The sequence below is a fragment of the Clinocottus analis genome, unplaced genomic scaffold, assembly GCF_023055335.1.
Source record: "Clinocottus analis isolate CAN_PGR_092001 unplaced genomic scaffold, fCliAna1.0.p SCAF_12, whole genome shotgun sequence".
Classification (NCBI taxonomy): Eukaryota; Metazoa; Chordata; class Actinopteri; order Perciformes; family Cottidae; genus Clinocottus; species Clinocottus analis.
The window spans coordinates 5,949,888-5,976,543 of NW_027175843.1; the positions used below are offsets into that span (position 1 = coordinate 5,949,888).

Consider the following 26,656-nt stretch of genomic DNA (forward strand, 5'->3'; position numbering starts at 1 on the left):
ACACATGACTGAGTTCAATTTAGTCCGTATTTGGGATTCAATATCCCAGTTTTAAACATACAAAGTGCTTTAACATAGAATCAATATAATATGCACTAATAAGATCCAGAACCCTAGAGGTAAAACAAGACAATTGTACATGTGCAACAAATAAAATTAGTAGGAATAAGCCATACTTCGAAAGTGATAGGAGTGATTTAAAAGAGGATACTGGATTTGCCTGCCTTCGATCTCCAGGCAGGGAATTCCAGTACATTTTTGGTATTTGCTGGAAATGTCTAATGTCACTAGTGCTAGCTTAGCCGCGTCATCAGCTGAGTCACAATTAGATTGTATACTTTAACTTGAACAGTTTTCAAGGATTTGCTGAAACAACTAATGCAATTGTTTTTCTTGGAAGGGTGCTTGACTATCTATTCATGACTCCACATAACAATAGAAAAAGCTGTGGCAGTCTGACTGTATTACATGTCTCTGTTGTAGTTAAATAACACTAGTTTAGAAACATGGTTGTTTGTATCTATTCTCTTATATCAGAGTTGTGGATACAGTAAAAAATAATGTGGATAAAACATGTAAATCTAATTCAGTGCTAACTAGCAACATACTGTGCATCAAATGGAAACATAATAAGTTATCTATTTTCTGCATATGAACTTCAGTATCTCAGAGAACATTTGAGTTTTTTCATTGACAACACATAAACTTTTTGGGTGGTGGAAGTTGCTAGATATGTAACCTCTTCCCTAATCTTTAGTGTGCAGTCATGGGTACTTCACAGCCTATACAGATAACTGTTTGCATGGACATTATTTGAGCTTTTGATGTGTCTCTAACAATGTGAGTCTTTCAGAGCCTGAAAGCATATGAAAGTGGTATGACACAGTATCATTTCTAAAATGTGTTTTCTTTTTTTGCTTTTTCCTAGTGGTGGAGATAACCACAGTGCAGACTCAAAAAGTGGTTCGAGACATTGTCTTCCTCGTTGATGGCTCAAACTACATTGGCAGCACTAACTTGCCCTATGTGAGAGATTTCATTATCAACGTGGTCAACCAGCTGGATGTACGTCCTGACAGGGTTCAGATTGGTCTCCTGCAGTTTGCTGAGAGTCCAAAAATTGAATTTTACCTGAACAGCTATACCACCAGGCAAGATGTTGTGAATAAAATATCTCAACTCAGTCTGACTGGAGGCTCAGTTTTGAATACAGGAGCTGCTTTGGACTATGCGTTGGTCAACATGTTCAAGTCCTCAACTGGCTCACGCAGGAGGCAGGGAGTCCAGCAGGTGTTGGTTCTGATTACAGGTGGTCCAGCCCAGGACCAAGTTAAAGCTGTAGCCGATAAATTGGCTCTGTCTGGTGTTTTGACTTTCACCGTCACTTCCGGGCAAGCAGATGAAGGCCTAATGAAATCAGTTGCGTTTGTTCCAGATTTGGCTTACCATGAAACAAGCTTCTCTAATTTGCCAGCCATGGCAGAACAAATCATGCCAAAGTTGATAACAGTAGTTGGTGATACAGATGTGACAACATTCCCTGAGGAAACTGGTGAGTTTTGCATCTTCCTGTTTCTATCAATAAAATAAATGTGAAGTAATTAATGGGATCCATCTAACTTTTGTTGTTGTTTTCCCTCAGTTGTTGTTGGAGCTGAAAGGGACGTTGCCTTTCTCATTGATGGCACAGAAAATGTACGAGCAGATTTTGCCTTCATCCGGGATTTTATCATTAAAGTAATTGAACCACTTGACATTGGAAGTGACAGTGTGCGAGTTTCAGTGGTTCAACACAGCGAGAGGCCAACTCCAACTTTTTACCTTGACACCTATCAAACCAAAGATGAGGTGATAAGAGCTGTGAACGGAATGACTCTTGCTGGAGGACGTAGCCTAAACACAGGAACTGCTCTAAAATTCATGAAGGACACCATTTTGTCCGAAAGGCATGGTAGCCGGGTTGCACGAAATGTCCCTCAGTTTCTAATCGTTTTGACTGGAAGCAAGTCCAGGGATAACGTGAAGGATTCTGCGAGTGCACTGAAGACGACGGGAGTTGTACCATTTGGTGTCGGTGTCAAGGATGCAGACCCAAAGCAGATCGCGGCCATTTCACACAACCCTTCCTTTGCCTTCAATGTGAGGGAATTCAGTGAGCTCAGTAGCATACCACAAAAGCTCAATAACTATGTGCGACTCCCAAGGGAAGAGCTGACACAAGTTCTACAACAAGGTAAGCTAAATCTCCTTTCTTATTTGGTGTGTTAAACTTGGTGTATGTTTACCCTTGGTCTGGATATGTTTTTGGTTCTTTATCAGAATAACTTAATCTTATTTGTTGTGTCTTAGCACAAACCAAGGCTGCAAAAAGAGATATTGTGTTCCTACTGGATGGCTCTGATAACACAAGCAATGGATTCCCAGAGTTAAAACTATTTGTACAGAGCATAGTGGAAAGCCTCTCGGTCAGTAAGAACCAAGACAGAGTGTCTGTGGTTCAGTTTGCTGATAATCCCGAGATCAACTTTTATCTGAATTCTCACAAAGCAAAAAATGACACTATGAATGCCATAGAAAATTTACAGCACAAGGGTGGACGGAACCTCAATATTGGGCGAGCTCTCCAGTTTGTGAGGCACAGTGTCTTCACTTCCTCAACGGGCAGTCGAAGACTGGAAGGAGTGCCACAGATTTTAATTCTTATAAGTAGTAAACCATCCACTGATAATGTGAGAGCCCCAGCCTTGGCTCTTAAAGAGCATGGAATTGTTTCAGTGGGGATTGGAGTGGGAGAAGCCAATAAAAAGCAGTTGGAAATGATTGCCTACAAACCTGGTTTCACATACAAAGTCACTGATTTCTCCGAGTTGCCCTCAATCCAAACGCAACTTGTTGATTCCCTCAACTTAAACAAAGAAACTGGGGAAACCATGATTGGAATCTCTGATTTAGTAGGTAAGAATTCCTCATGTATATGCTCCAAATTGGAGTACAGTTTTGATTATTTGTCTTCTGAATACAATTCTTTCATGTCTTTCGAAACTTCTTTCACTCAAGAATATTTAATATAATTTCCTGTTTTACATACATTTATGATGATCCTTGATCTGATATGTGCTATGTTTTACAAAGCAAGTGTTCTGTATCTCTTAAGCTTTTAAGAATGTATCCCTCTTTTTTTTACCTCTTTCAAATCATCCACATCACATACTTTGGACTCCAAAAATGATTGATACATCTTTCTGATAAAATATGGTATTTTAGCAGGTTTGCTTGAAATAGCCTTGTCAGAGAAGTGGCTTATATTTCTTTCCATACCCAGTTTATTCTTGCGCTTCTAACTTGCACATGCTTATAAAACGTAAGGGTGTAGAAAAGTCTTGAACACTTTTTCTGTCTATTCATGTGTCACCTTGTCGTCACAGCGAGAAAAAAAAGGGACATAGTATTTCTGCTTGATGGTTCGGATGACTCCCGAAATGGCCTACCGGCTATGCGTGAGTTCATGAGAAGAATGGCAGAAGAGCTCGACATTGGCGAAGATAAGGTCCGAGTGGCCGTAGTACAGTATAGTAATGACACCACAGTATACTTCAACCTAAAAACTCACAGATCCAAAAAGGCTATCATCTATGCTGTAAGAAATCTGCGCCATAAAGGAGGAAGACCTAGGAACACTGGAGCTGCACTCCAGTTTGTGCGAGACCGTGTTTTCACGGCTTCATCTGGGAGTCGACGATTGGAGGGAGTCCCTCAGATTCTGTTTTTACTGACTGGTGGCAAATCCAATGATGATGTTTCAGGCCCGGCATTAGACCTAAAACAAATCGGTATTCTGTCTTTCGCCATTGGAATGAAAAATGCTACACAGGAGGAGCTTGAAAAAATTGCTGTCTCCTCAAGTTTTCTTTTCAACTTTCCTGTCTTTGGAGAACTTTTGTCTATTCAGACAGAGATAGCTACATTTGTCAAGGCTAAAATACAAATTGAGCCTCCCACTGTTGTAGGTAAGAAGTACAGATTAATTAGTATTTGAGAATTAAACTGACTCCCCGCTTGTAGTTGAATGCATCTGGTCTTTCATAGTTTGAATTGCAATGAAACTGAATTATCTTCTGAACAATATCAGTCGAACAGTTTCATGTTTCTCAAACTTGCTCATTGGCTCATGTGTCCTTTTTCTTCTTGTACCCTGGAGGGTCTTGTCTTGACAGCCTTGCATCAGCAAATGCTCTTTGTTTCATTTTTTAAGCTCTTCCTTGAGCCAATGATATTCACATCATTGACCAAATATACAGAGTTGAAGAATATTGAAATATTCTTTTCATCAATCTCTATCTTTCATTTGTGAAAGAAGAATATGCTTCTTATCTTGCAGTTATTTCTAGGTTTTTCAGTAATGACTGCAGCTATCAGTTTTCTTAAATGTTCTTGCATCTAACTACTTGTTTATCACAGTCATTTGTTTCAATTTTGAATAATATCTCTTATATACTTACCATCCATTGTGGAATGTTTGAACTCAATTCATGTACTATATCTGTGATACTTAAAAACGTTTTCCTTATATTTTCTAGTTGAATTAGAATCCCCTCAAAGAGACATAGTGTTTCTATTGGATGGGTCAGATGCCACACGGATGGACTTCCAAACAATGAAAGGTTTTGTCCAAAGAGTGGTAGAAAGCCTGGGTGTTGGTGAGAACAAAGACCGTGTGTCTGTGGTCCAGTATAGCAGAGATCCACAGACACATTTCAGTTTGAACACCTTCAAAGAAAAACAAAATGTTTTAGCTGCTGTCCAGCAGTTGAAGCATAAAGGTGGCAGACCCCTCAACACTGGGGCAGCTCTTGACTATGTGAGGAAAAATGCTTTCACTGAATACTCTGGGAGTCGGCATCAGGACGGTGTCCCTCAAATATTGATTCTGCTGACTGGGGGAAGATCTCAGGATGATGTTGCAAGTGCCACTGCAGCTCTAAAACAAGACAAAGTTGTTCCATTTTGTGTAGGAACAAAAAATGCAGACATACTTGAGCTTCAAATGATTGCACATAATCCTTCTTATGCTTTCTCTGCGCCTCGGTTTGATGATATTATGAGCATCCATCAACAACTTGTGTCATTTGTAAAAAGGGTGCCTCGACAGCAGCCAAGACTAAAACCACAGAATGTATTCGGTAAGACTATCTACGTAATCTTTTTTTTCATTATTGGATGACTGTATGTGTTACTAACAGAGCATTATCCTTGTGTCTAACAGATCAAACTGAATCCATTCAACATGATATTGTATTTTTACTTGATTCCTCGGACGAAATGCAAAATGATTTTAAGGCAATTCTTGGCTTTGTTGAAAGGATGGTGGACAAATTCAATGTCAACGAAAACAAAGACCGCGTTTCAGTGGTGCAGTACAGCAGACAGCCCTCTGTTGAATTTTTTCTGAACACATACAAAACAAAGCAGAAGGTTGCTGACAATGTGCGAATTATGAGGCATAAAGGAGGCAGACCTCTCAATACTGGTGCAGCCCTTCAGTACATCAAAGATAATGTTTTCACTGCCACTTCTGGAAGTAGGCAGCAACAGGGTGTTCGTCAGATTTTGGTTCTCTTAACTGGCGGACGGTCAAGCGATAATGTCAAAAATGCCGTGGAAAACTTGAGAGGAATTGGTGTGACATTATATGTGGTCGGAACAAAGAATGCAGATACCCTTGAGATTCAGTCTATTTCACAGGAAGCCAGTCATGCTTTCTTTGCAGCAGACTCCAGTGATCTGTCAGGCATTGAACAACATGTATTTTCTGTCATCAAGAAGGGTGAAACCCCTTCTATCAAACCAGAAATATACGGTAAGATTAATTACTGTAATTACTTGATGGTATACACCGTGTGCACAACGTAGACATCAAGGCATTGATTCCACCTGAGGATGAATGATGGTAACCGACTAGTGTCCTTTTGCTCACATTAACTTTTGTCGGCTTTCCTTCATGCTGTTTTGACAGTTCCGTCAGATTCTGTTACGCAAAGAGCTCTGCTGCTCTGTTACATTGGTAGGGCAGGGTGATAATTCCAGATAATAATGTATGGTCTTTAATGTACCAACTTCAATTTCTCCAAAAATCGAATCAAGCTCAAAACTAAACTTAAATCGAACAAATGTCTTAATCTGATCACTTACTTAAGCTGTTTGTTTATTTTTCAATAAAGTTCTTAATTAATAAGACCATACTCTATATGGTGATGTGAAATTCCCTCTTTGGTTTTGGACATATTTGGCCATATCGCTAAGCCCTATATAGTGGCGAGGATTGCTTTAACAAACAAGTCCTCTAAAATAGTAGCGCTAGTTGTGCACGCGGGGTTACTAAACATTTGCAGGTATAAAACACTTTTAATCAAAGATTTCATAATTAAACAATTTGCTGAAATGCCTGTTTGATTGCAGATCCTAACAGAAGAGACGTTGTTTTTGTGCTTGATGGTTCTAATGATTCTAAGCGAAGATTCACAGATATTAAAAACTTTGTGCAGAGGATAGTGTTGGACCTTAACATTGATGCAAGCAAAGATCGTGTGGCTGTGGTCCAATACAGCAACACAACAGAGATTGCTTTTAACTTGGGACGTTACAAAACAGAGGACGATGTTGTCAATGCATTAAAAAGCCTCAGTCACAAAGGGGGGTATCCTCACAATATTGGTGCAGCTCTCCAGTATGTGAAGGACCATGTATTTACTTCTGACTCAGGAAGCAGACTCCTTGAAGGAGTTCCACAGTTACTCATACTACTGAGTAGTGGAAGATCTGGAGATGACATAAGAACCCCTGTCAGAATGCTGAAAGAGACTGGTGTCATTTCAATTGTCATTGGAACACCTGACGCTGACACTCTAGAGCTGCAGACAATAGCTCATGATCCCAATTATGTGGTCTCTGTGACTGATTACAAGAAGCTTCCAACTGCTAATAAGGATGTCTTGTCATTGTTAAGAGATGCTTCCCAACATGTAGAGCAAACCTCTTCCTCAACGGGTTTTGGTAAGATGTAATGTTTTAACCTTCAAGCATACACATTTTATTCAGTTAAGAGAAGAGCTGAATGACCTGAAATAGAACGAGATAAATTCATTCTATTTTTTAACTGGACTATTGAGGACTGTCATTCTAGTTGCTTCCCTATTACCTGCAAAACAATCACATGGACTTTGTTTCTACATCTTTGTCTTTGTTGCAGATACTAAGAAACATGATGTAGTGTTTCTTATTGATGGCTCATACGACTCACAAAACGGCTTTGAAGAGATACGAGGCTTTGTTAAAAAAATGGTAGAAAGTTTAAACATAGATGAGAACAGGGACCAAGTGGCTGTTGTTCAATATAACCGTGACTCCACGGTCAATTTCTACCTGAATTCCTACTCATCCAAGAACGATGTGCTCAATTCCATTGGAACAATAAGGCATAAGTCGGGGAGACCCCTCAACATTGGCAAAGCACTTAAGTTTGTCAGAGACAATGTCTTTGCTGCTTCAGTTGGAGGTAGAAATGCAGAATCAATCCCTCAATATCTGTATGTATTTAGTGGTGGGAGATCAGGGGATGATGTCAGAGGACCAGCACAATCTCTCAAAGAAAATGGAATAAAGACCTTTACTATTGGTACAAAGAATGCTGATACATTGGAAATGCAAACCGTTTCTTTCACGCCTGCCCATTATTTTCACGTCACAAACTTCAACAATCTGCGAAGCATACATCCATCTTTGGAGGCCACATTGAGGGGTACTGAAGACACAACTGAATTTCCAAATGGTATTGGTAAGACGATAAAAAAAATAATTATTGTATACCAGGTGTGTAAATCAGAGGTTTCCGTCTACAGCAAATAAGTTGGTTTTGTAAAATGTTTTTTTTTCTCTATTAATTTCAGACACTATTGCAAAAATAAAACTCCAGAGTGCTGACGTTGTTTTTCTAATTGATGGATCTGATGATATGCAAGCAAGTGAAAGACAAATTATGGATTTTGTCAGAGGGCTTGTCAAGCAAATGGAAATTGGGCCAAACAAAGTACAAGTTGCTTTGATTCAGTACAGCACAGAGCCCACAATGGATTTTCTCCTGAAAACACATTCACTGAAAGACGATGTCTTGAGTCATTTGAGCAATGTAAAACTAAAAGGAGGGCGCACCCTGAACACAGGTGCTGCCCTTGATTATGTGAAGAACAATGTGTTCACTGCTTCTTCTGGAAGCAGAGCTCAGCAGGGAATCCCACAGATGCTCATTCTCTTGAGTGGAAAAAAGTCAGAAGATGATGTTTTAGGTCCTGTGGACACACTGAGAAATGTTGGAATTGTCCTTTTCAGTGTTGGAGTGAAGGATGCAGAAAGGTTGGAGATGAAACAATTAGCCCACAGTCCTAAAGCAGAGTATTTTATCAAGGAGATTTCTGACTTTCCTCTTGTGAGCGAACGACTGCTCACAGACATTGCATCTCACAAAGGCACTGTCAGCACTGGTGTAGGTGAGTGAAAATATTACTTACTTATCAGTTACATCAACTGTAATAGGATTATATTTGAATTGTTAACCAACACAAATGTGCATGATCGTAAACATGTCTAGGTTCAAGCTCCAGTATGCATAGAGATATTCTTTTTTTAAATTTGTCGCAACAACTGTTGACAGCTTTGACCTGAACCAAGAGAAAGATACAATTGCTGTTGCACAGTACAGCAACAACGCTCCCAAAATGCACATACAACAAAAAAGTTCATGTTCTTAAGCACATCACAAGTTTAAAACCATCACAGCATATCACAAGTTTAAAACCAAAAGATGGAACAACTCAGTATATTGGAGCAGCACTGCAATTTGTGAGGGTTACTGTCTTGTTTCAAATGCTGGAGGTCGACATCATTAAGGTGTCAGGCAGATACTTGTCATATTGGTGGGATCTAAATATTTGCCACATGGCCCATCAAATATGCTCAAGGTTGCATGTACTGACACATTTGCTATTGGATCGAATTCAGCTGAGATGCAAGTAATATCCTCTGACTCAAATTAAGCCTACTCACTCCGTGACTTTCTAAATCTTGCTCATATTCAAAAAAGTTTGATTAGTCATCTTTCTCAAATAGTGGTTTAGGAGGAAATTAAGGCCGGTAACAATTTAGATTATTTCAATAAGTATTTAAATAAGACATGTTCAGGTGTCGGCCTTTAATGATTGTAATTAACGTCACATGCATTATATATATTTTGTTGATGCACGATTCAATATGTGCAGAAGTGCACATCTTTTTGTAATACTTGTTCAATTTGCCATTCTTACCATGATCTCCACTAACATTCGCTGTTTGATATAATTTATATTACCTCTGTCACTCTAATACACGTAGTGGGCGATACCAGGGCCAAAGGTATCAATATCCATACAAAGGCCAATGTTGTCAAACAATTTTCAGACAATTAAGCATTTTGTTCAACGATCATTTGTCATACAAAGCTTGTTTGAAAAGTAAGACAAAATGTTTTAAATGAAATGAACTAATAGGATGATCACATATGTATGCTTTATAAGCTTTTTTGATTGCTTCTATTCATCTATCTATATACTTAGAGTCTAGATCACATTATTTCTTGACCGTAATATCTGTTTCTATATATCAGAGAAAGAAAGTTCCTTACCTGAAAAATGTGTATAGAGAGTACTTCATGTCCTATTACAATACACAAAAGTCTACAAAAAACACATGTAGCAAATATTTCCACATTAAATCTGCCACTATACTAGTTAAACAGCAAAGCTACTTAAGCAAATTGGAGTTGCCATAACAGACAATTATTTTTGATATTGTCAGAGTTCAAGATGCTTAGAAAATTAAAGAGGCTGAGACTGAGACTTTCAATGTGGTCTCTAATCAAAACATTGTACAACATCACATTTTTGGATAAGCTCAAAATTAATTTGGTTGAAAAATAATATGAGATACAGATGCAACCTCATGTGATACAATGGCACAGCATCACACTTCTTTTGCTTAATAACATGTCAGTTGCCATGAGTATCTAATAGGGATGCCAAAGGGTTGACATTGAATCTAGTAGAATGCCAAGTGCAGCTGTAACTAAAGGATGCCGTGTTCATCTGTAATGAACACATGGTAAACGTTTGACACATTAATGTAATTATGTCTCAAATTCTACATTCCATAGTGAAAAGGAAGCCGATAGGAAGAGATGTTGTGTTCTTGTTGGATGGATCTGATGGTAGTAGAACTGGATTCCCAGCGATACGAGACTTTGTCCAAAAAGTAGTAGATAGACTCAGTGTGGATGACTGTATCTCAGTGGTGCAGTACAGCAAAGATCCAGCTGTCCAGTTCTATTTGAACACATATGCGACAAAAGTCGAGATCCTTGACATTGTCAGTAGTTTGAGGCACAAAGGCGGAAGACCCCTCAACACTGGAGCAGCTCTCCAGTACGTGAAGGATAATGTCTTCACGGTCTCTGCTGGAAGCAGGCGCCTGGAAGGAGTTCCACAGGTCCTGATATTGCTAAGTGGTGGACGGTCTTCTGACAGTGTTGATGCACCAGCTGCTGCTCTCAAACAGCTCGGTGTCTTGACCTTTACAGTTGGTACAAAGAGCTCTGATAGCAGAGAACTACAGAAGATATCTCACAATGCCAATTGTGCTCTCTTTGTGTCTGATTTCACCGACCTTCAACGTATCCAACAGCAACTTCAGTCCTTCTTGGAGGCTGTGGTTATTGACATCACCCTAGAATCACCAACTGTACTTGGTATGTTGACAAGCACTGCCTCTGGCTGGCCTTAAAGGGAACCGGGCTTGTTTTGCCTTTACTCAAGGAAATGTATTAAGTGAAATTCCTGAAATACCTGATCGTCTTAGTACACACACTGCCTGCCTGCTGGTCCTGCATGTACGCTGTACATTGTATACTTGAGACAATCGTTATTTATAGTTGGATACTACGAGTGCGGCAGTGTGTTAGATCGCTACAGTTCTCGGGATTCTAATTCTTTCAACCATTTTAGGATCAGACCACAGCAGCTACAGTCAACGTTAATGTCAGACAACAAACAAATAATATCAAAATCTAGGCAACTCACCGATGATGCCTCATATGATACATAAATCGAATCTAAGATTTAGTCTAAAACACGTGATTACATCAACAAATTGGTGTTACAAGACTATGAGCCTTTTAAAAGGGAAAAAATATTATATACATCATTGTTAGAAAAATTCACTCTACCCCTTTGAGTAAAATCATGAAAACAGGAACATTTAGTTGTTTCAAGGAAGGAGCAGAGTCAGAAGTACAACGTAATAGACAAATTGCATATTCAAGTCTGCTCAAAGATCTCTCAAAGAACCACCTCTTAAATACACATCATGACCCACTAACAGAAACCCTCATGACATCTTCAGCCTAATCATGAACCTTTCCCCTTGTCATTCCAGAGAATGGTTTGCAAGAAATGGTCATATGATAACAAAGGAACTGCACGTTCTTTCAGACAGAAACCTACAGATTTCCCAGTCTCATTGCTATCAGGAGACATGCCAAGTATGTGTATAAGATTAAACAAAGACAGTTCAATGAGAAGTCTGAATATAACAGTGAAACAGTAACTGATTAAGAGTGAATACTTTTTTCTTCCAACAATCATATACTCTGGGTTCTTTGCAGTCTTCAAATGGCAAAACGCCTAGACATACCATGAGAAAAACATGTGACAAATATTAATTAGGGTCCGAGCGACTGACGTAGTCAGTCCGAGAGGACCCTATTGAAATTGTTGAGTTTGTTATTATTCTGATTCTTATTTTTTTTACATTGGACTGCTTTTTGGGGCACTTGACATATCATAAAACTCACCAAATTTGGAATGATTGTAAGGCCTGGTGAAAATAGACATCTGATATCGCTGTAAAAAAAAGTGAAAAAAAATGTCTCTCTCTCAAAAGTACTTTTGTATGAAGTTAATCAATTGCTGGTCTTTAACATACATCTTTAAGGTAAGCAACAAACTAAAGATGGACAAAAGGAGTGACTTTTTCCTAACAGGGACCCTTACTACTAAACATGGTCAAAAGAAGGAGAGGCTTGTCCCTCACAGGGACCCTCACTACTGAACACACTGTTTATATTGTTGCCTGATAAAATACAAATGGTTCTTGTGGTCACTGTTTAGAAAAAAAGAAAACTGATTTATATGCTATACATATTTATGGTAACTTGCTGTTGCTCCGAGAATGCCTTTGATATGGTTCTGATAAAATTACTTGAAAAAAAGCGTGCAATACACTAGTTTTTACTTAATTATTTAACTTGACGTAAAATGCGATTAATCGCAGAAAAATCATGCAATTAATAAGTTACATTTTTTAAACAATGCCCAGCCCTAAAAATGATCAATTACTTTATGATTTGTATACAAGGCACTTTTTGCAAAAGTGTTTGATTTTTTGTCTTCCTGTCAATTCTCAGTTTACACTGCCCAAAAGGATATTGTTTTCCTTCTGGATGGTACTGATAGCACAAGGAATAGCTTCCCTGCTATGCGTGATTTTATTGTGAAAGCAATTGAGAAACTCAATGTGGGAGAGAACAAAGACCGTGTGTCTGTCGTCCAGTACAGCAGAGATGCAGAAGTCCATTTCTACCTAAATACATACACGAAAACAAAGGATAGTGTTGATTTGGTCAGAGGGTTGAGACACAGAGGGGGCAACCCCCCCAACACTGGGGCTGCCCTCCAATTTGTCAGTGACACTGTCTTTACAAACCCTGCTGGGTGTAGGTGCCAGGAAGGTGTAACACAGATATTGATCCTGCTAAATGGTGGAAGGTCTGTTGACAATGTAGATACTCCAGCCTCCGTTCTCAGACAGCAGGGCATCATTGTCATTGGAATTGGAACAAGGAGATCCGACCGTGGAGAGCTGCAGAAAATATCATATTACCGTAATTACACTCTATCAGTGTCTGAGTTCACTGACCTCCCCAGTATTCAGGAAAAGCTGTCCTCTCTCATGAGCACAGAGCTAGTAAGGGTCACACCCATGACACCAACAGTAACTGGTAAGAAAGTGACTGATTTTTACATTTCAAAACCATGGTCAAATGCTTATTGAACTGTAACCAAGTAAATGACGATAAGCTTTGGTCAGCTAGTCACAATGTGACAAACCATTTATTCCAACAATGAAAAAGGAAATTATTAAATCTTGAAGCTACCTTTCAACATCTGACTTTTGCATTAGAAATATTTGAGACACAAATCTAAATATCTCTCAAATTTTATTTACTCTAGTTAAGAAACAGCCAAAAGGAAGAGATGTTGTGTTCTTGTTGGATAGATCTGTCGTTACTACAACTGAATTCCAAGCAATAGGAGCCTTTTTGCAAAGAGTATTAGAGACACTTAGTGTGAATGACAAGAAGGACCGTGTCTCAATGGTTCGGTACAGAAGAGATCCAGCTGTCCAATTCTATTTGACACATACATGACAAAAGTCAAGATCCTACACATTGTTAGAGGTTTGAGGCACAAAGGCGGAAGGCCACTAAACACTGTAGCAGCTCTCCAGTACGTGGACGATAATGTCTTCACAGTCTCTGCTGGAAGCAGGCGCCTGGAAGGAATTCTTCAAATTCTGATTGTACTAAGTGGTGGGCGGTCTTCTGACAGTGTTGATGCGCCAGCTTCTGCTCTCAAACAGCTAGGTGTCTTGACCTTTGCAATTGGTACCAAGAGGTCTGATAGTAAAGAACTGCAGAAGATATCTCAAGATGCCAATTCTGCTCTCTGTGTCTGATTTTACCGACCTTCAACGTATCCAACAGAAACTTCAGTCCTCCTTGGAGGCTGTGGTTATTGACATCACCCTAGAATCACCAACTGTACTTGGTATGTTGACAAGCACGGCCTTTGGCTGGCCTTAATGGCGACCAGTCTTGTTTTGCCTTCACTCAAGGAAATGTATGAAGTGAAATACCCGATAAGCTCTATTTCGTATTTGAAATGAGATGGTAGTAGGCTTACATACTTCTTAGCATTGGAAAAGGCCATGCTAGGTTCTGTTTGGAAATAGTCCATCACGTTATGATTAGTATACTACGATACTTTTTGCAAAAGTATTTTATGTTTTGTCTTTTTGTCATTTCTCAGCTTACACTGCCAAAAAGGATGTTGTATTCCTTCTGGATGGTTCTGATAGCACGAGGAATGGCTTCCCTGCTGTGCGTGATTTTATTGAGAAAGTGGTTCAGAAACTCAATGTGGGAGAGAACAAAGACCGTGTGTCTATCGTCCAGTACAGCAAAGACGCAGAAGTCCATTTTTACCTAAATACATACATGAAAACAAAGGATATTGTTGATTTAGTTAGAGGGTTGAGACACAGAGGAGGCAGACCCCTTAACACTGGAGCAGCTCTACAGTACGTGAAGGATAATGTCTTTACGGTCTCTGCTGGAAGCAGGCGCCTGGAAGGAGTTCCTCAGGTCCTAATATTGTTAAGTGGTGGACGGTCTTCTGACAATGTTAATGCACCAGCTTCTGTTCTCAAACAGATGGGTGTTTTGACCTTTGCGATTGGTACCAAGAGGTCTGATAGTAAAGAACTGCAGAAGATATCTCACGATGCCAAATCTGCTCTGTCTGTGTCCGATTTCACTGATCTTCAACGTATCCAACAGAAACTTCAGTCCTCCTTGGAGGCTGTGGTGATTAACATCACCACAGAATCACCAACTGTACTCGGTATGTTAACTAGCACTTCCTCTGTTGGTCTTAAAGGCGACCTGGCTTGTTTTGCATTTACTCAAGGAAATGTATTAAGTGAAGTGCCTGATAAGTTCTATTTTTTTAAAATGAGATGGCAAAAGGCTTCCATAGTTCTCAGCATTGGAAAAGGTTATGCTATGTGGTGTTTAGAAATAATCCATCAAGTTGTGATCACTATTCAACGTTACGTTTTGCAAAAGTATTTCATGTTTTGTCTTTCTGTCATTTCTCAGTTTACACTGCCAAAAAGGATGTTGTATTTCTTCTGGATGGTTCTGATAGCACAAGGAATGGCTTCCCTGCAATGCGTGATTTTATTGAGAAAGTGGTTGAGAAACTCAATGTGGGAGAAAACAAAGATCGTGTGTCTGTCGTCCAGTACAGCAGAGATGCAGAAGTCCATTTCTACCTAAATAGATACACCAAAACCAGGGATATTTTTGATTTGGTCAGAGGGTTGAGACACAGAGGAGGCAGAACCCTCAACACTGGGGCCGCCCTGCAATTTGTCAGTGACACTGTATTTACAAACCCTGCTGGGAGTAGGCGCCAGCAAGGTGTACCACAGATATTGATCCTGCTAAATGGTGGAAGGTCTGTTGACAATGTCTATACTCCAGCCTCTGTTCTCAGACAGAAGGGCGTCATTGTCATTGGAATTGGAACAAGGAGCTCTGACAGTGGGGAGCTGCAGAAAATATCATATGACCCTAATTACACTCTATCAGTGTCTGACTTCACTGACCTCCCCAGTATCCAGGAAAAGCTGTCCTCTCTAATGAGCACAGGGATGGTGAGGGTCACACCCATGACACCAACAGTAACTGGTAAGAAAGTGTATGATTTTTACCTTTCAAAATCATTAAACCTTAAGCTTAAATCAACCAGTCGCAATTTGACAAACTATTTATCCCATTAATAAAAGAATTTTTTTTATAAATTTTGAAGCTACCTTTCAACATCGGACCTTTGCACAAGAAAGTTTTGAGACACAAACCTAAATATGTCTTTAATTTTATCTACTCTAGTTGATAGACAGCCAAAAGGAAGAGATGTTGTGTTCTTGGTGGATGGGTCTGATGGTACGAGAACTGGATTCCCAGCAATACGAGACTTTTTGCAAAGAGTATTGGAGATACTCAGTGTGGATGACTACAAAGACCGCGTCTCAGTGGTTCAGTACAGTAAAGATCCAGCCGTCCAGTTCTATTTGAACACATATGCGACAAAAGTCGAGATCCTTGACATTGTCAGAGGTTTGAGGCACAAAGGCGGAAGACCCCTCAACACTGGAGCAGCTCTCCAGTACGTAAAGGATAATGTCTTCACAGTATCTGCTGGAAGCAGGCGCCTGGAAGGAATTCCTCAGGTCCTGATATTGCTAAGTGGTGGACGGTCTTCTGACAGTGTTGATGCACCAGCTTCTGCTCTGAAACAGTTGGGTGTCTTGACCTTTGCAATTGGTACCAAGAGGTCTAATAGTAAAGAACTGCAGAAGATATCTCACGATGCCAAATCTGCTCTCTCTGTGTCTGATTTCACCGACCTTCAACGTATCCAACAGAAACTTCAGTCCTCCTTGGAGGCTGTGGTTATTGACATCACCCCAGAATCACCAACTGTACTTGGTATGTTAACAAGCAGTGCCTCTGCTTAGTCTTAAAGGCTGCCTGGGTTGTTTTACCTTCACTCAAGGAAATGTATTAAGTGACCTGATAAGCTCTATTTTTTAAATGAGATGGTAAAAAGCTTCCATACTTCTTAGCATTGGAAAAGGTTATTTGATGTGCTGTTTAGAAATAATCCATCACGTTATGATCACTATAAAATGTTACTTTTCGCAAAAGTATTTCATGTTTTGTCTTACTGTCATTTCTCAGTTTGCACTGCCAAAAAGGATGTTGTATTCCTTCTGGATGGTTCTGATAGCACAAGGAATGGCTTCCCTGCAATGCGTGATTTTATTGAGATAGTGGTTGAGAAACTCAATGTGGGAGTCAACAAAGACCATGTGTCTGTCGTGCAGTACAGCAAAGACGTAGAAGTCCATTTCTACCTTAATACATACATCAAAACAAAGGATATTGTTGATTTGGTCAGAGGGTTGAGACACAGAGGAGGCAGACCCCTCAACACTGGTGCTGCTCTCCAATTTGTCAGTGACACTGTATTTACAAACCCTGCTGGGAGTAGGCTCGAGCAAGGTGTACCACAGATATTGATCCTGCTAAATGGTGGAAGGTCTGTTGACAATGTAGATACTCCGGCTTCTGTTCTCAGACAGAAGGGCATCATTGTCATTGGAATTGGAACAAGGAGCTCTGACAGTGGAGAGCTGCAGAAAATATCATATGACCCTAATTACACTCTATCAGTGTCTGACTTCACTGACCTACCCAGTATCCAGGAAAAGCTGTCCTCTATCATGAGCACAGGGCTGGTGAGGGTCACACCCATGACACCAACAGTAACTGGTAAGAAAGTGATTGATTCTTTCTTTCAAAATCATGGTCCAATACAAATTGAACTGTAATCAAGCCAATGACTTTAAGCGTCAGTCAGCTAATCGCAATGTGACAAACCTTTTATCCCAGCAAAGAAAGACGAAACTGTGAAATCTTAAAGCTACCTTTCAAAATCTGACTTTTGCACGAGAAATTTTTGAGGCACAAACCTAAATATGTCTCAAATTTGATCTATTCTAGTTGAGAGACAGCCAAAAGGAAGAGATGTTGTGTTCTTGGTCGATGGGTCTGATGGTACAAGAATTGGATTCCCAGCAATACGAGACTTTTTGCAAAGACTATTGGAGAGACTCAGTGTGGATGACAACAAAGACCGTGTCTCGGTAGTTCAGTACAGTAAAGATCCAGCCGTCCAGTTCTATTTGAACACATACGCGACAAAAGTCGAGATCCTTGACATTGTAAGTAGTTTGAGGCACAAAGGCGGAAGACCCCTCAACACTGGAGCAGCTCTTCAGTACGTAAAAGATAATGTCTTCACAGCCTCTGCTGGAAGCAGGCGCCTGGAAGGAGTTCCACAGGTCCTGATATTGCTAAGTGGTGGACGGTCTTCTGACAGTGTTGATGCACCAGCTGCTGCTCTCAAACAGTTGGGTGTCTTGACCTTTGCAATTGGTACCAAGAGGTCTGATAGTAAAGAACTGCAGAAGATATCTCACAGTGCCAAATCTGCTCTCTCTGTGTCTGACTTCACCGACCTTCAACGTATCCAACAGAAACTTCAGTCCTCCTTGGAGGCTGTGGTTATTGACATCACCCCAGAATCACCAACTGTACATGGTATGTTAACAAGCACTGCCTCTGGTTGGGTTTAAATTCTACCTGGCTTGTTTTTCCTTCACTCAAGTAAATGTATTAAATGAAATACCTAATAACCTCTATTTCATATTTGAAATGAGATGGTGTTAGGCTTCCATACTGCTTAGAATTGGAAAAGGTTATACTCGGTGCAATTTAGAAATAATCTATTACATTATGATTAGTATACGACGTACTTTTTGCAAAAGTATTTCATGTTTTGTCTTTCTGTCGTTTCTCAGTTTACACTGCCAAAAAGGATGTTGTGTTCCTTCTGGATGGTTCGGATAGCACAAAGAATGGCTTCCCTGCAATGCGTGATTTTATTGAGAAAGTGGTTGAGAAGCTCAATGTGGGAGAGAACAAAGACCGTGTGTCTGTCGTCCAGTACAGCAGAGATGCAGAAGTCCATTTCTATCTGAATACATACACCCAAACCAGGGATATTGTTGATTTGGTCAGAGGGTTGAGACACAGAGGAGGCAGACCCCTTAGCACTGGTGCCGCTCTTCAATTTGTCTGTGACACTGTATTTACAAACCCTGCTGGGAGTAGGCGCCAGCAAGGTGTACCACAGATATTGATCCTGCTTAATGGTGGAAGGTCTGTTGACAATGTAGATACTCCAGCCTCTGTTCTCAGACAGAAGGGCATCATTGTCATTGGAATTGGAACAAGGAGCTCTGACAGTGGAGAGCTGCAGAAAATATCATATGACCCTAATTACACTCTATCAGTGTCTGACTTCACTGACCTCCCCAGTGTCCAGGAAAAGCTGTCCTCTCTAATGAACACAGGCATGGAGAGAGTCATACCCATGACACCAACAGTAACTGGTAAGAAAGTGATTGATTTTTCCTTTAAAAATCATGGTCTAATATAAATTGAACTGTAATCAAGCAAATGACTTTAAGCTTCAGTCAGCTAGTCGCAATGTGACAAACCATTTATCCCAGCAATGAAAGAAGAAAGTGTTGAATCTTGAAGCTACCTTTTAACATGTGACTTTTGCAAGAGACATTTTTGAGACACAAACCTAAATGTCTGAAATTTGATCTATTCTAGTTGAGAGACAGTCAAAAGGAAGAGATGTTGTGTTCTTGTTGGATGGCTCTGATGGTACTAGAACTGGATTCTCAGCTATGCAAGACTTTGTCCAAAGAGTAGTAGAGAGACTCAGTGTTGATGACGACAAAGACCGTGTGTCAGTGGTTCAGTACAGCAGAGATCCAGTTGTCCAGTTCTATTTGAACACATACGCGACAAAAGTTGAGATCCTTGACATTGTCAGAGGTTTGAGGCACAAAGGCGGAAGACCCCTCAACACTGGAGCAGCTCTCCAGTACGTGAAGGATAATGTCTTCACAGTCTCTGCTGGAAGCAGGCGCCTGGAAGGAGTTCCACAGGTCCTGATATTGCTAAGTGGTGGACGGTCTTCTGACAGTGTTGATGCACCAGCTTCTGCTCTCAAACAGTTGGGTGTCTTGACCTTTGCAATTGGTACCAAGAGGTCTAATAGTAAAGAACTGCAGAAGATATCTCACAATGCCAAATCTGCTCTCTCTGTGTCTGATTTCACCGACCTTCAACGTATCCAACAGAAACTTCAGTCCTCCTTGGAGGCTGTGGTTATTGACATCACCCCAGAATCACCAACTGTACTTGGTATGTTAACAAGCACTGCCTCTGGTTGGGTTTAAATTCTACCTGGCTTGTTTTTCCTTCACTCAAGTAAATGTATTAAATGAAATACCTAATAACCTCGATTTCATATTTGAAATGAGATGGTGTTAGGCTTCCATACTGCTTAGAATTGGAAAAGGTTATACTCGGTGCAATTTAGAAATAATCTATTACATTATGATTAGTATACGACGTACTTTTTGCAAAAGTATTTCATGTTTTGTCTTTCTGTCATTTCTCAGTTTACACTGCCAAAAAGGATGTTGTATTCCTTCTGGATGGTTCAGATAGCACAAGGAATGGCTTCCCTGCGATGCGTGATTTTATTGAGAAAGTGGTTGAGAAGCTCAATGTGGGAGAGAACAAAGACCGTGTGTCTGTCGTCCAGTACAGCAGAGATGCAGAAGTCCATTTCTACCTAAATACATACACCCAAACCAGGGATATTGTTGCTTTGGTCAGAGGGTTGAGACACAGAGGAGGCAGACCCCTTAACACTGGTGCCGCCCTTCAATTTGTCTGTGACACTGTATTTACAAACCCTGCTGGGAGTAGGCGCCAGCAAGGTGTACCACAGATATTGATCCTGCTTAATGGTGGAAGGTCTGTTGACAATGTAGATACTCCAGCCTCTGTTCTCAGACAGAAGGGCATCATTGTCATTGGAATTGGAACAAGGAGCTCTGACAGTGGAGAGCTGCAGAAAATATCATATGACCCTAATTACACTCTATCAGTGTCTGACTTCACTGACCTCCCCAGTATCCAGGAAAAGCTGTCCTCTCTAATGAGCACAGGGATGGTGAGAGTCACACTCATGACACCAACAGTAACTGGTAAGAAAGTCATTGATTTTTTTCCCTTCAAAATCATGGTCCAATATAAATTGAACTGTAATCAAGCAAATGACTTTAAGCTTCAGTCAGCTAGTCGCAATGTGACAAACCATTTATCCCAGCAATGAAAGAAGAAAGTGTTGAATCTTGAAGCTACCTTTTAACATGTGACTTTTGCAAGAGACATTTTTGAGACACAAACCTAAATGTCTGAAATTTGATCTATTCTAGTTGAGAGACAGTCAAAAGGAAGAGATGTTGTGTTCTTGTTGGATGGCTCTGATGGTACTAGAACTGGATTCTCAGCTATGCAAGACTTTGTCCAAAGAGTAGTAGAGAGACTCAGTGTTGATGACGACAAAGACCGTGTGTCAGTGGTTCAGTACAGCAGAGATCCAGTTGTCCAGTTCTATTTGAACACATACGCGACAAAAGTCGAGATCCTTGACATTGTCAGAGGTTTGAGGCACAAAGGCGGAAGACCCCTCAACACTGGAGCAGCTCTCCAGTACGTGAAGGATAATGTCTTCACAGTCTCTGCTGGAAGCAGGCGCCTGGAAGGAGTTCCACAGGTCCTGATATTGCTAACTGGTGGACGGTCTTCTGACAGTGTTGATGCACCAGCTTCTGCTCTCAAACAGTTGGGTGTCTTGACCTTTGCAATTGGTACCAAGAGGTCTGATAGTAAAGAACTGCAGAAGATATCTCACAGTGCCAAATCTGCTCTCTCTGTGTCTGACTTCACCGACCTTCAACGTATCCAACAGAAACTTCAGTCCTCCTTGGAGGCTGTGGTTATTGACATCACCCCAGAATCACCAACTGTACTTGGTATGTTAACAAGCACTGCCTCTGGTTGGGTTTAAATTCTACCTGGCTTGTTTTTCCTTCACTCAAGTAAATGTATTAAATGAAATACCTAATAACCTCTATTTCATATTTGAAATGAGATGGTGTTAGGCTTCCATACTGCTTAGAATTGGAAAAGGTTATACTCGGTGCAATTTAGAAATAATCTATTACATTATGATTAGTTTACGACGTACTTTTTGCAAAAGTATTTCATGTTTTGTCTTTCTGTCATTTCTCAGTTTACACTGCCAAAAAGGATGTTGTATTCCTTCTGGATGGTTCAGATAGCACAAGGAATGGCTTCCCTGCGATGCGTGATTTTATTGAGAAAGTGGTTGAGAAGCTCAATGTGGGAGAGAACAAAGACCGTGTGTCTGTCGTCCAGTACAGCAGAGATGCAGAAGTCCATTTCTACCTAAATACATACACCCAAACCAGGGATATTGTTGCTTTGGTCAGAGGGTTGAGACACAGAGGAGGCAGACCCCTTAACACTGGTGCCGCCCTTCAATTTGTCTGTGACACTGTATTTACAAACCCTGTTGGGAGTAGGCGCCAGCAAGGTGTACCACAGATATTGATCCTGCTTAATGGTGGAAGGTCTGTTGACAATGTAGATACTCCAGCCTCTGTTCTCAGACAGAAGGGCATCATTGTCATTGGAATTGGAACAAGGAGCTCTGACAGTGGAGAGCTGCAGAAAATATCATATGACCCTAATTACACTCTATCAGTGTCTGACTTCACTGACCTCCCCAGTATCCAGGAAAAGCTGTCCTCTCTAATGAGCACAGGGATGGTGAGAGTCACACTCATGACACCAACAGTAACTGGTAAGAAAGTCATTGATTTTTTTTCCCTTCAAAATCATGGTCCAATATAAATTGAACTGTAATCAAGCAAATGACTTTAAGCTTCAGTCAGCTAGTCGCAATGTGACAAACCATTTATCCCAGCAATGAAAGAAGAAAGTGTTGAATCTTGAAGCTACCTTTTAACATGTGACTTTTGCAAGAGACATTTTTGAGACACAAACCTAAATGTCTGAAATTTGATCTATTCTAGTTGAGAGACAGTCAAAAGGAAGAGATGTTGTGTTCTTGTTGGATGGCTCTGATGGTACTAGAACTGGATTCTCAGCTATGCAAGACTTTGTCCAAAGAGTAGTAGAGAGACTCAGTGTTGATGACGACAAAGACCGTGTGTCAGTGGTTCAGTACAGCAGAGATCCAGTTGTCCAGTTCTATTTGAACACATACGCGACAAAAGTCGAGATCCTTGACATTGTCAGAGGTTTGAGGCACAAAGGCGGAAGACCCCTCAACACTGGAGCAGCTCTCCAGTACGTGAAGGATAATGTCTTCACAGTCTCTGCTGGAAGCAGGCGCCTGGAAGGAGTTCCACAGGTCCTGATATTGCTAAGTGGTGGACGGTCTTCTGACAGTGTTGATGCACCAGCTTCTGCTCTCAAACAGTTGGGTGTCTTGACCTTTGCAATTGGTACCAAGAGGTCTGATAGTAAAGAACTGCAGAAGATATCTCACAGTGCCAAATCTGCTCTCTCTGTGTCTGACTTCACCGACCTTCAACGTATCCAACAGAAACTTCAGTCCTCCTTGGAGGCTGTGGTTATTGACATCACCCCAGAATCACCAACTGTACTTGGTATGTTAACAAGCACTGCCTCTGGTTGGGTTTAAATTCTACCTGGCTTGTTTTTCCTTCACTCAAGTAAATGTATTAAATGAAATACCTAATAACCTCTATTTCATATTTGAAATGAGATGGTGTTAGGCTTCCATACTGCTTAGAATTGGAAAAGGTTATACTCGGTGCAATTTAGAAATAATCTATTACATTATGATTAGTATACGACGTACTTTTTGCAAAAGTATTTCATGTTTTGTCTTTCTGTCATTTCTCAGTTTACACTGCCAAAAAGGATGTTGTATTCCTTCTGGATGGTTCAGATAGCACAAGGAATGGCTTCCCTGCGATGCGTGATTTTATTGAGAAAGTGGTTGAGAAGCTCAATGTGGGAGAGAACAAAGACCGTGTGTCTGTCGTCCAGTACAGCAGAGATGCAGAAGTCCATTTCTACCTAAATACATACACCCAAACCAGGGATATTGTTGCTTTGGTCAGAGGGTTGAGACACAGAGGAGGCAGACCCCTTAACACTGGTGCCGCCCTTCAATTTGTCTGTGACACTGTATTTACAAACCCTGTTGGGAGTAGGCGCCAGCAAGGTGTACCACAGATATTGATCCTGCTTAATGGTGGAAGGTCTGTTGACAATGTAGATACTCCAGCCTCTGTTCTCAGACAGAAGGGCATCATTGTCATTGGAATTGGAACAAGGAGCTCTGACAGTGGAGAGCTGCAGAAAATATCATATGACCCTAATTACACTCTATCAGTGTCTGACTTCACTGACCTCCCCAGTATCCAGGAAAAGCTGTCCTCTCTAATGAGCACAGGGATGGTGAGAGTCACACTCATGACACCAACAGTAACTGGTAAGAAAGTCATTGATTTTTTTTCCCTTCAAAATCATGGTCCAATATAAATTGAACTGTAATCAAGCAAATGACTTTAAGCTTCAGTCAGCTAGTCGCAATGTGACAAACCATTTATCCCAGCAATGAAAGAAGAAAGTGTTGAATCTTGAAGCTACCTTTTAACATGTGACTTTTGCAAGAGACATTTTTGAGACACAAACCTAAATGTCTGAAATTTGATCTATTCTAGTTGAGAGACAGTCAAAAGGAAGAGATGTTGTGTTCTTGTTGGATGGCTCTGATGGTACTAGAACTGGATTCTCAGCTATGCAAGACTTTGTCCAAAGAGTAGTAGAGAGACTCAGTGTTGATGACGACAAAGACCGTGTGTCAGTGGTTCAGTACAGCAGAGATCCAGTTGTCCAGTTCTATTTGAACACATACGCGACAAAAGTCGAGATCCTTGACATTGTCAGAGGTTTGAGGCACAAAGGCGGAAGACCCCTCAACACTGGAGCAGCTCTCCAGTACGTGAAGGATAATGTCTTCACAGTCTCTGCTGGAAGCAGGCGCCTGGAAGGAGTTCCACAGGTCCTGATATTGCTAAGTGGTGGACGGTCTTCTGACAGTGTTGATGCACCAGCTTCTGCTCTCAAACAGTTGGGTGTCTTGACCTTTGCAATTGGTACCAAGAGGTCTGATAGTAAAGAACTGCAGAAGATATCTCACAATGCCAAATCTGCTCTCTCTGTGTCTGATTTCACCGACCTTCAACGTATCCAACAGAAACTTCAGTCCTCCTTGGAGGCTGTGGTTATTGACATCACCCCAGAATCACCAACTGTACTTGGTATGTTAACAAGCACTGCCTCTGGTTGGGTTTAAATTCTACCTGGCTTGTTTTTCCTTCACTCAAGTAAATGTATTAAATGAAATACCTAATAACCTCTATTTCATATTTGAAATGAGATGGTGTTAGGCTTCCATACTGCTTAGAATTGGAAAAGGTTATACTCGGTGCAATTTAGAAATAATCTATTACATTATGATTAGTATACGACGTACTTTTTGCAAAAGTATTTCATGTTTTGTCTTTCTGTCATTTCTCAGTTTACACTGCCAAAAAGGATGTTGTATTCCTTCTGGATGGTTCAGATAGCACAAGGAATGGCTTCCCTGCGATGCGTGATTTTATTGAGAAAGTGGTTGAGAAGCTCAATGTGGGAGAGAACAAAGACCGTGTGTCTGTCGTCCAGTACAGCAGAGATGCAGAAGTCCATTTCTACCTAAATACATACACCCAAACCAGGGATATTGTTGCTTTGGTCAGAGGGTTGAGACACAGAGGAGGCAGACCCCTTAACACTGGTGCCGCCCTTCAATTTGTCTGTGACACTGTATTTACAAACCCTGCTGGGAGTAGGCGCCAGCAAGGTGTACCACAGATATTGATCCTGCTTAATGGTGGAAGGTCTGTTGACAATGTAGATACTCCAGCCTCTGTTCTCAGACAGAAGGGCATCATTGTCATTGGAATTGGAACAAGGAGCTCTGACAGTGGAGAGCTGCAGAAAATATCATATGACCCTAATTACACTCTATCAGTGTCTGACTTCACTGACCTCCCCAGTATCCAGGAAAAGCTGTCCTCTCTAATGAGCACAGGGATGGTGAGAGTCACACTCATGACACCAACAGTAACTGGTAAGAAAGTCATTGATTTTTTTCCCTTCAAAATCATGGTCCAATATAAATTGAACTGTAATCAAGCAAATGACTTTAAGCTTCAGTCAGCTAGTCGCAATGTGACAAACCATTTATCCCAGCAATGAAAGAAGAAAGTGTTGAATCTTGAAGCTACCTTTTAACATGTGACTTTTGCAAGAGACATTTTTGAGACACAAACCTAAATGTCTGAAATTTGATCTATTCTAGTTGAGAGACAGTCAAAAGGAAGAGATGTTGTGTTCTTGTTGGATGGCTCTGATGGTACTAGAACTGGATTCTCAGCTATGCAAGACTTTGTCCAAAGAGTAGTAGAGAGACTCAGTGTTGATGACGACAAAGACCGTGTGTCAGTGGTTCAGTACAGCAGAGATCCAGTTGTCCAGTTCTATTTGAACACATACGCGACAAAAGTCGAGATCCTTGACATTGTCAGAGGTTTGAGGCACAAAGGCGGAAGACCCCTCAACACTGGAGCAGCTCTCCAGTACGTGAAGGATAACGTCTTCACAGTCTCTGCTGGAAGCAGGCGCCTGGAAGGAGTTCCACAGGTCCTGATATTGCTAAGTGGTGGACGGTCTTCTGACAGTGTTGATGCACCAGCTTCTGCTCTCAAACAGTTGGGTGTCTTGACCTTTGCAATTGGTACCAAGAGGTCTGATAGTAAAGAACTGCAGAAGATATCTCACAATGCCAAATCTGCTCTCTCTGTGTCTGATTTCACCGACCTTCAACGTATCCAACAGAAACTTCAGTCCTCCTTGGAGGCTGTGGTTATTGACATCACCCCAGAATCACCAACTGTACTTGGTATGTTAACAAGCACTGCCTCTGGTTGGGTTTAAATTCTACCTGGCTTGTTTTTCCTTCACTCAAGTAAATGTATTAAA

At 40.8% G+C, this 26,656-nt stretch overlaps 3 protein-coding genes across 3 annotated transcripts in view; all 3 read left to right on the forward strand.

The window, feature by feature from the left end:
- Positions 1-26,656, forward strand: part of LOC137783211 (collagen alpha-3(VI) chain-like) — a 124,534-nt gene that overhangs the window by 2,496 nt on the left and 95,382 nt on the right. Inside the window, exons 3-4 of the mRNA XM_068573008.1 lie at positions 929-1,552; positions 1,643-2,233. Coding sequence (XP_068429109.1) covers positions 929-1,552; positions 1,643-2,233 — 1,215 coding nt within the window. The remainder of the gene's footprint in view (positions 1-928; positions 1,553-1,642; positions 2,234-26,656) is intronic.
- LOC137782707 (collagen alpha-3(VI) chain-like) lies at positions 2,931-10,863 on the forward strand. The gene is made up of 6 exons (XM_068572253.1): positions 2,931-2,955; positions 3,426-4,007; positions 4,578-4,964; positions 5,264-5,857; positions 6,457-7,050; positions 10,238-10,863. Exons 1-6 carry the CDS (start codon positions 2,931-2,933, stop codon positions 10,861-10,863), a joined length of 2,808 nt encoding a protein of 935 aa, XP_068428354.1.
- The window catches only part of LOC137783180 (uncharacterized), a gene marked incomplete at its 3' end in the record, with an annotated part of 29,298 nt that continues 16,491 nt past the window's right edge, over positions 13,850-26,656 (forward strand). The window contains exons 1-17 of the mRNA XM_068572977.1: positions 13,850-13,967; positions 14,229-14,822; positions 15,875-16,474; positions 16,727-17,320; positions 17,552-18,151; positions 18,412-19,005; positions 19,235-19,834; positions 20,095-20,688; positions 20,920-21,519; positions 21,780-22,373; positions 22,606-23,205; positions 23,466-23,610; positions 23,866-24,059; positions 24,292-24,891; positions 25,152-25,296; positions 25,552-25,745; positions 25,977-26,576. Of these exons, the coding sequence (XP_068429078.1) occupies positions 13,850-13,967; positions 14,229-14,822; positions 15,875-16,474; positions 16,727-17,320; positions 17,552-18,151; positions 18,412-19,005; positions 19,235-19,834; positions 20,095-20,688; positions 20,920-21,519; positions 21,780-22,373; positions 22,606-23,205; positions 23,466-23,610; positions 23,866-24,059; positions 24,292-24,891; positions 25,152-25,296; positions 25,552-25,745; positions 25,977-26,576 (7,966 nt within the window). The remainder of the gene's footprint in view (positions 13,968-14,228; positions 14,823-15,874; positions 16,475-16,726; positions 17,321-17,551; positions 18,152-18,411; positions 19,006-19,234; positions 19,835-20,094; positions 20,689-20,919; positions 21,520-21,779; positions 22,374-22,605; positions 23,206-23,465; positions 23,611-23,865; positions 24,060-24,291; positions 24,892-25,151; positions 25,297-25,551; positions 25,746-25,976; positions 26,577-26,656) is intronic.

Excerpts from the sequence above, each read along its gene's own strand:
- LOC137782707 (XM_068572253.1), top strand. The coding sequence starts at position 2,931 with ATGATTGGAATCTCTGATTTAGTAG. Across the intron at positions 4,008-4,577 it reads TGAGCCTCCCACTGTTGTAG|TTGAATTAGAATCCCCTCAA; the intron begins GTAAGAAGTACA and ends TATATTTTCTAG. Across the intron at positions 5,858-6,456 it reads TATCAAACCAGAAATATACG|ATCCTAACAGAAGAGACGTT; the intron begins GTAAGATTAATT and ends GTTTGATTGCAG.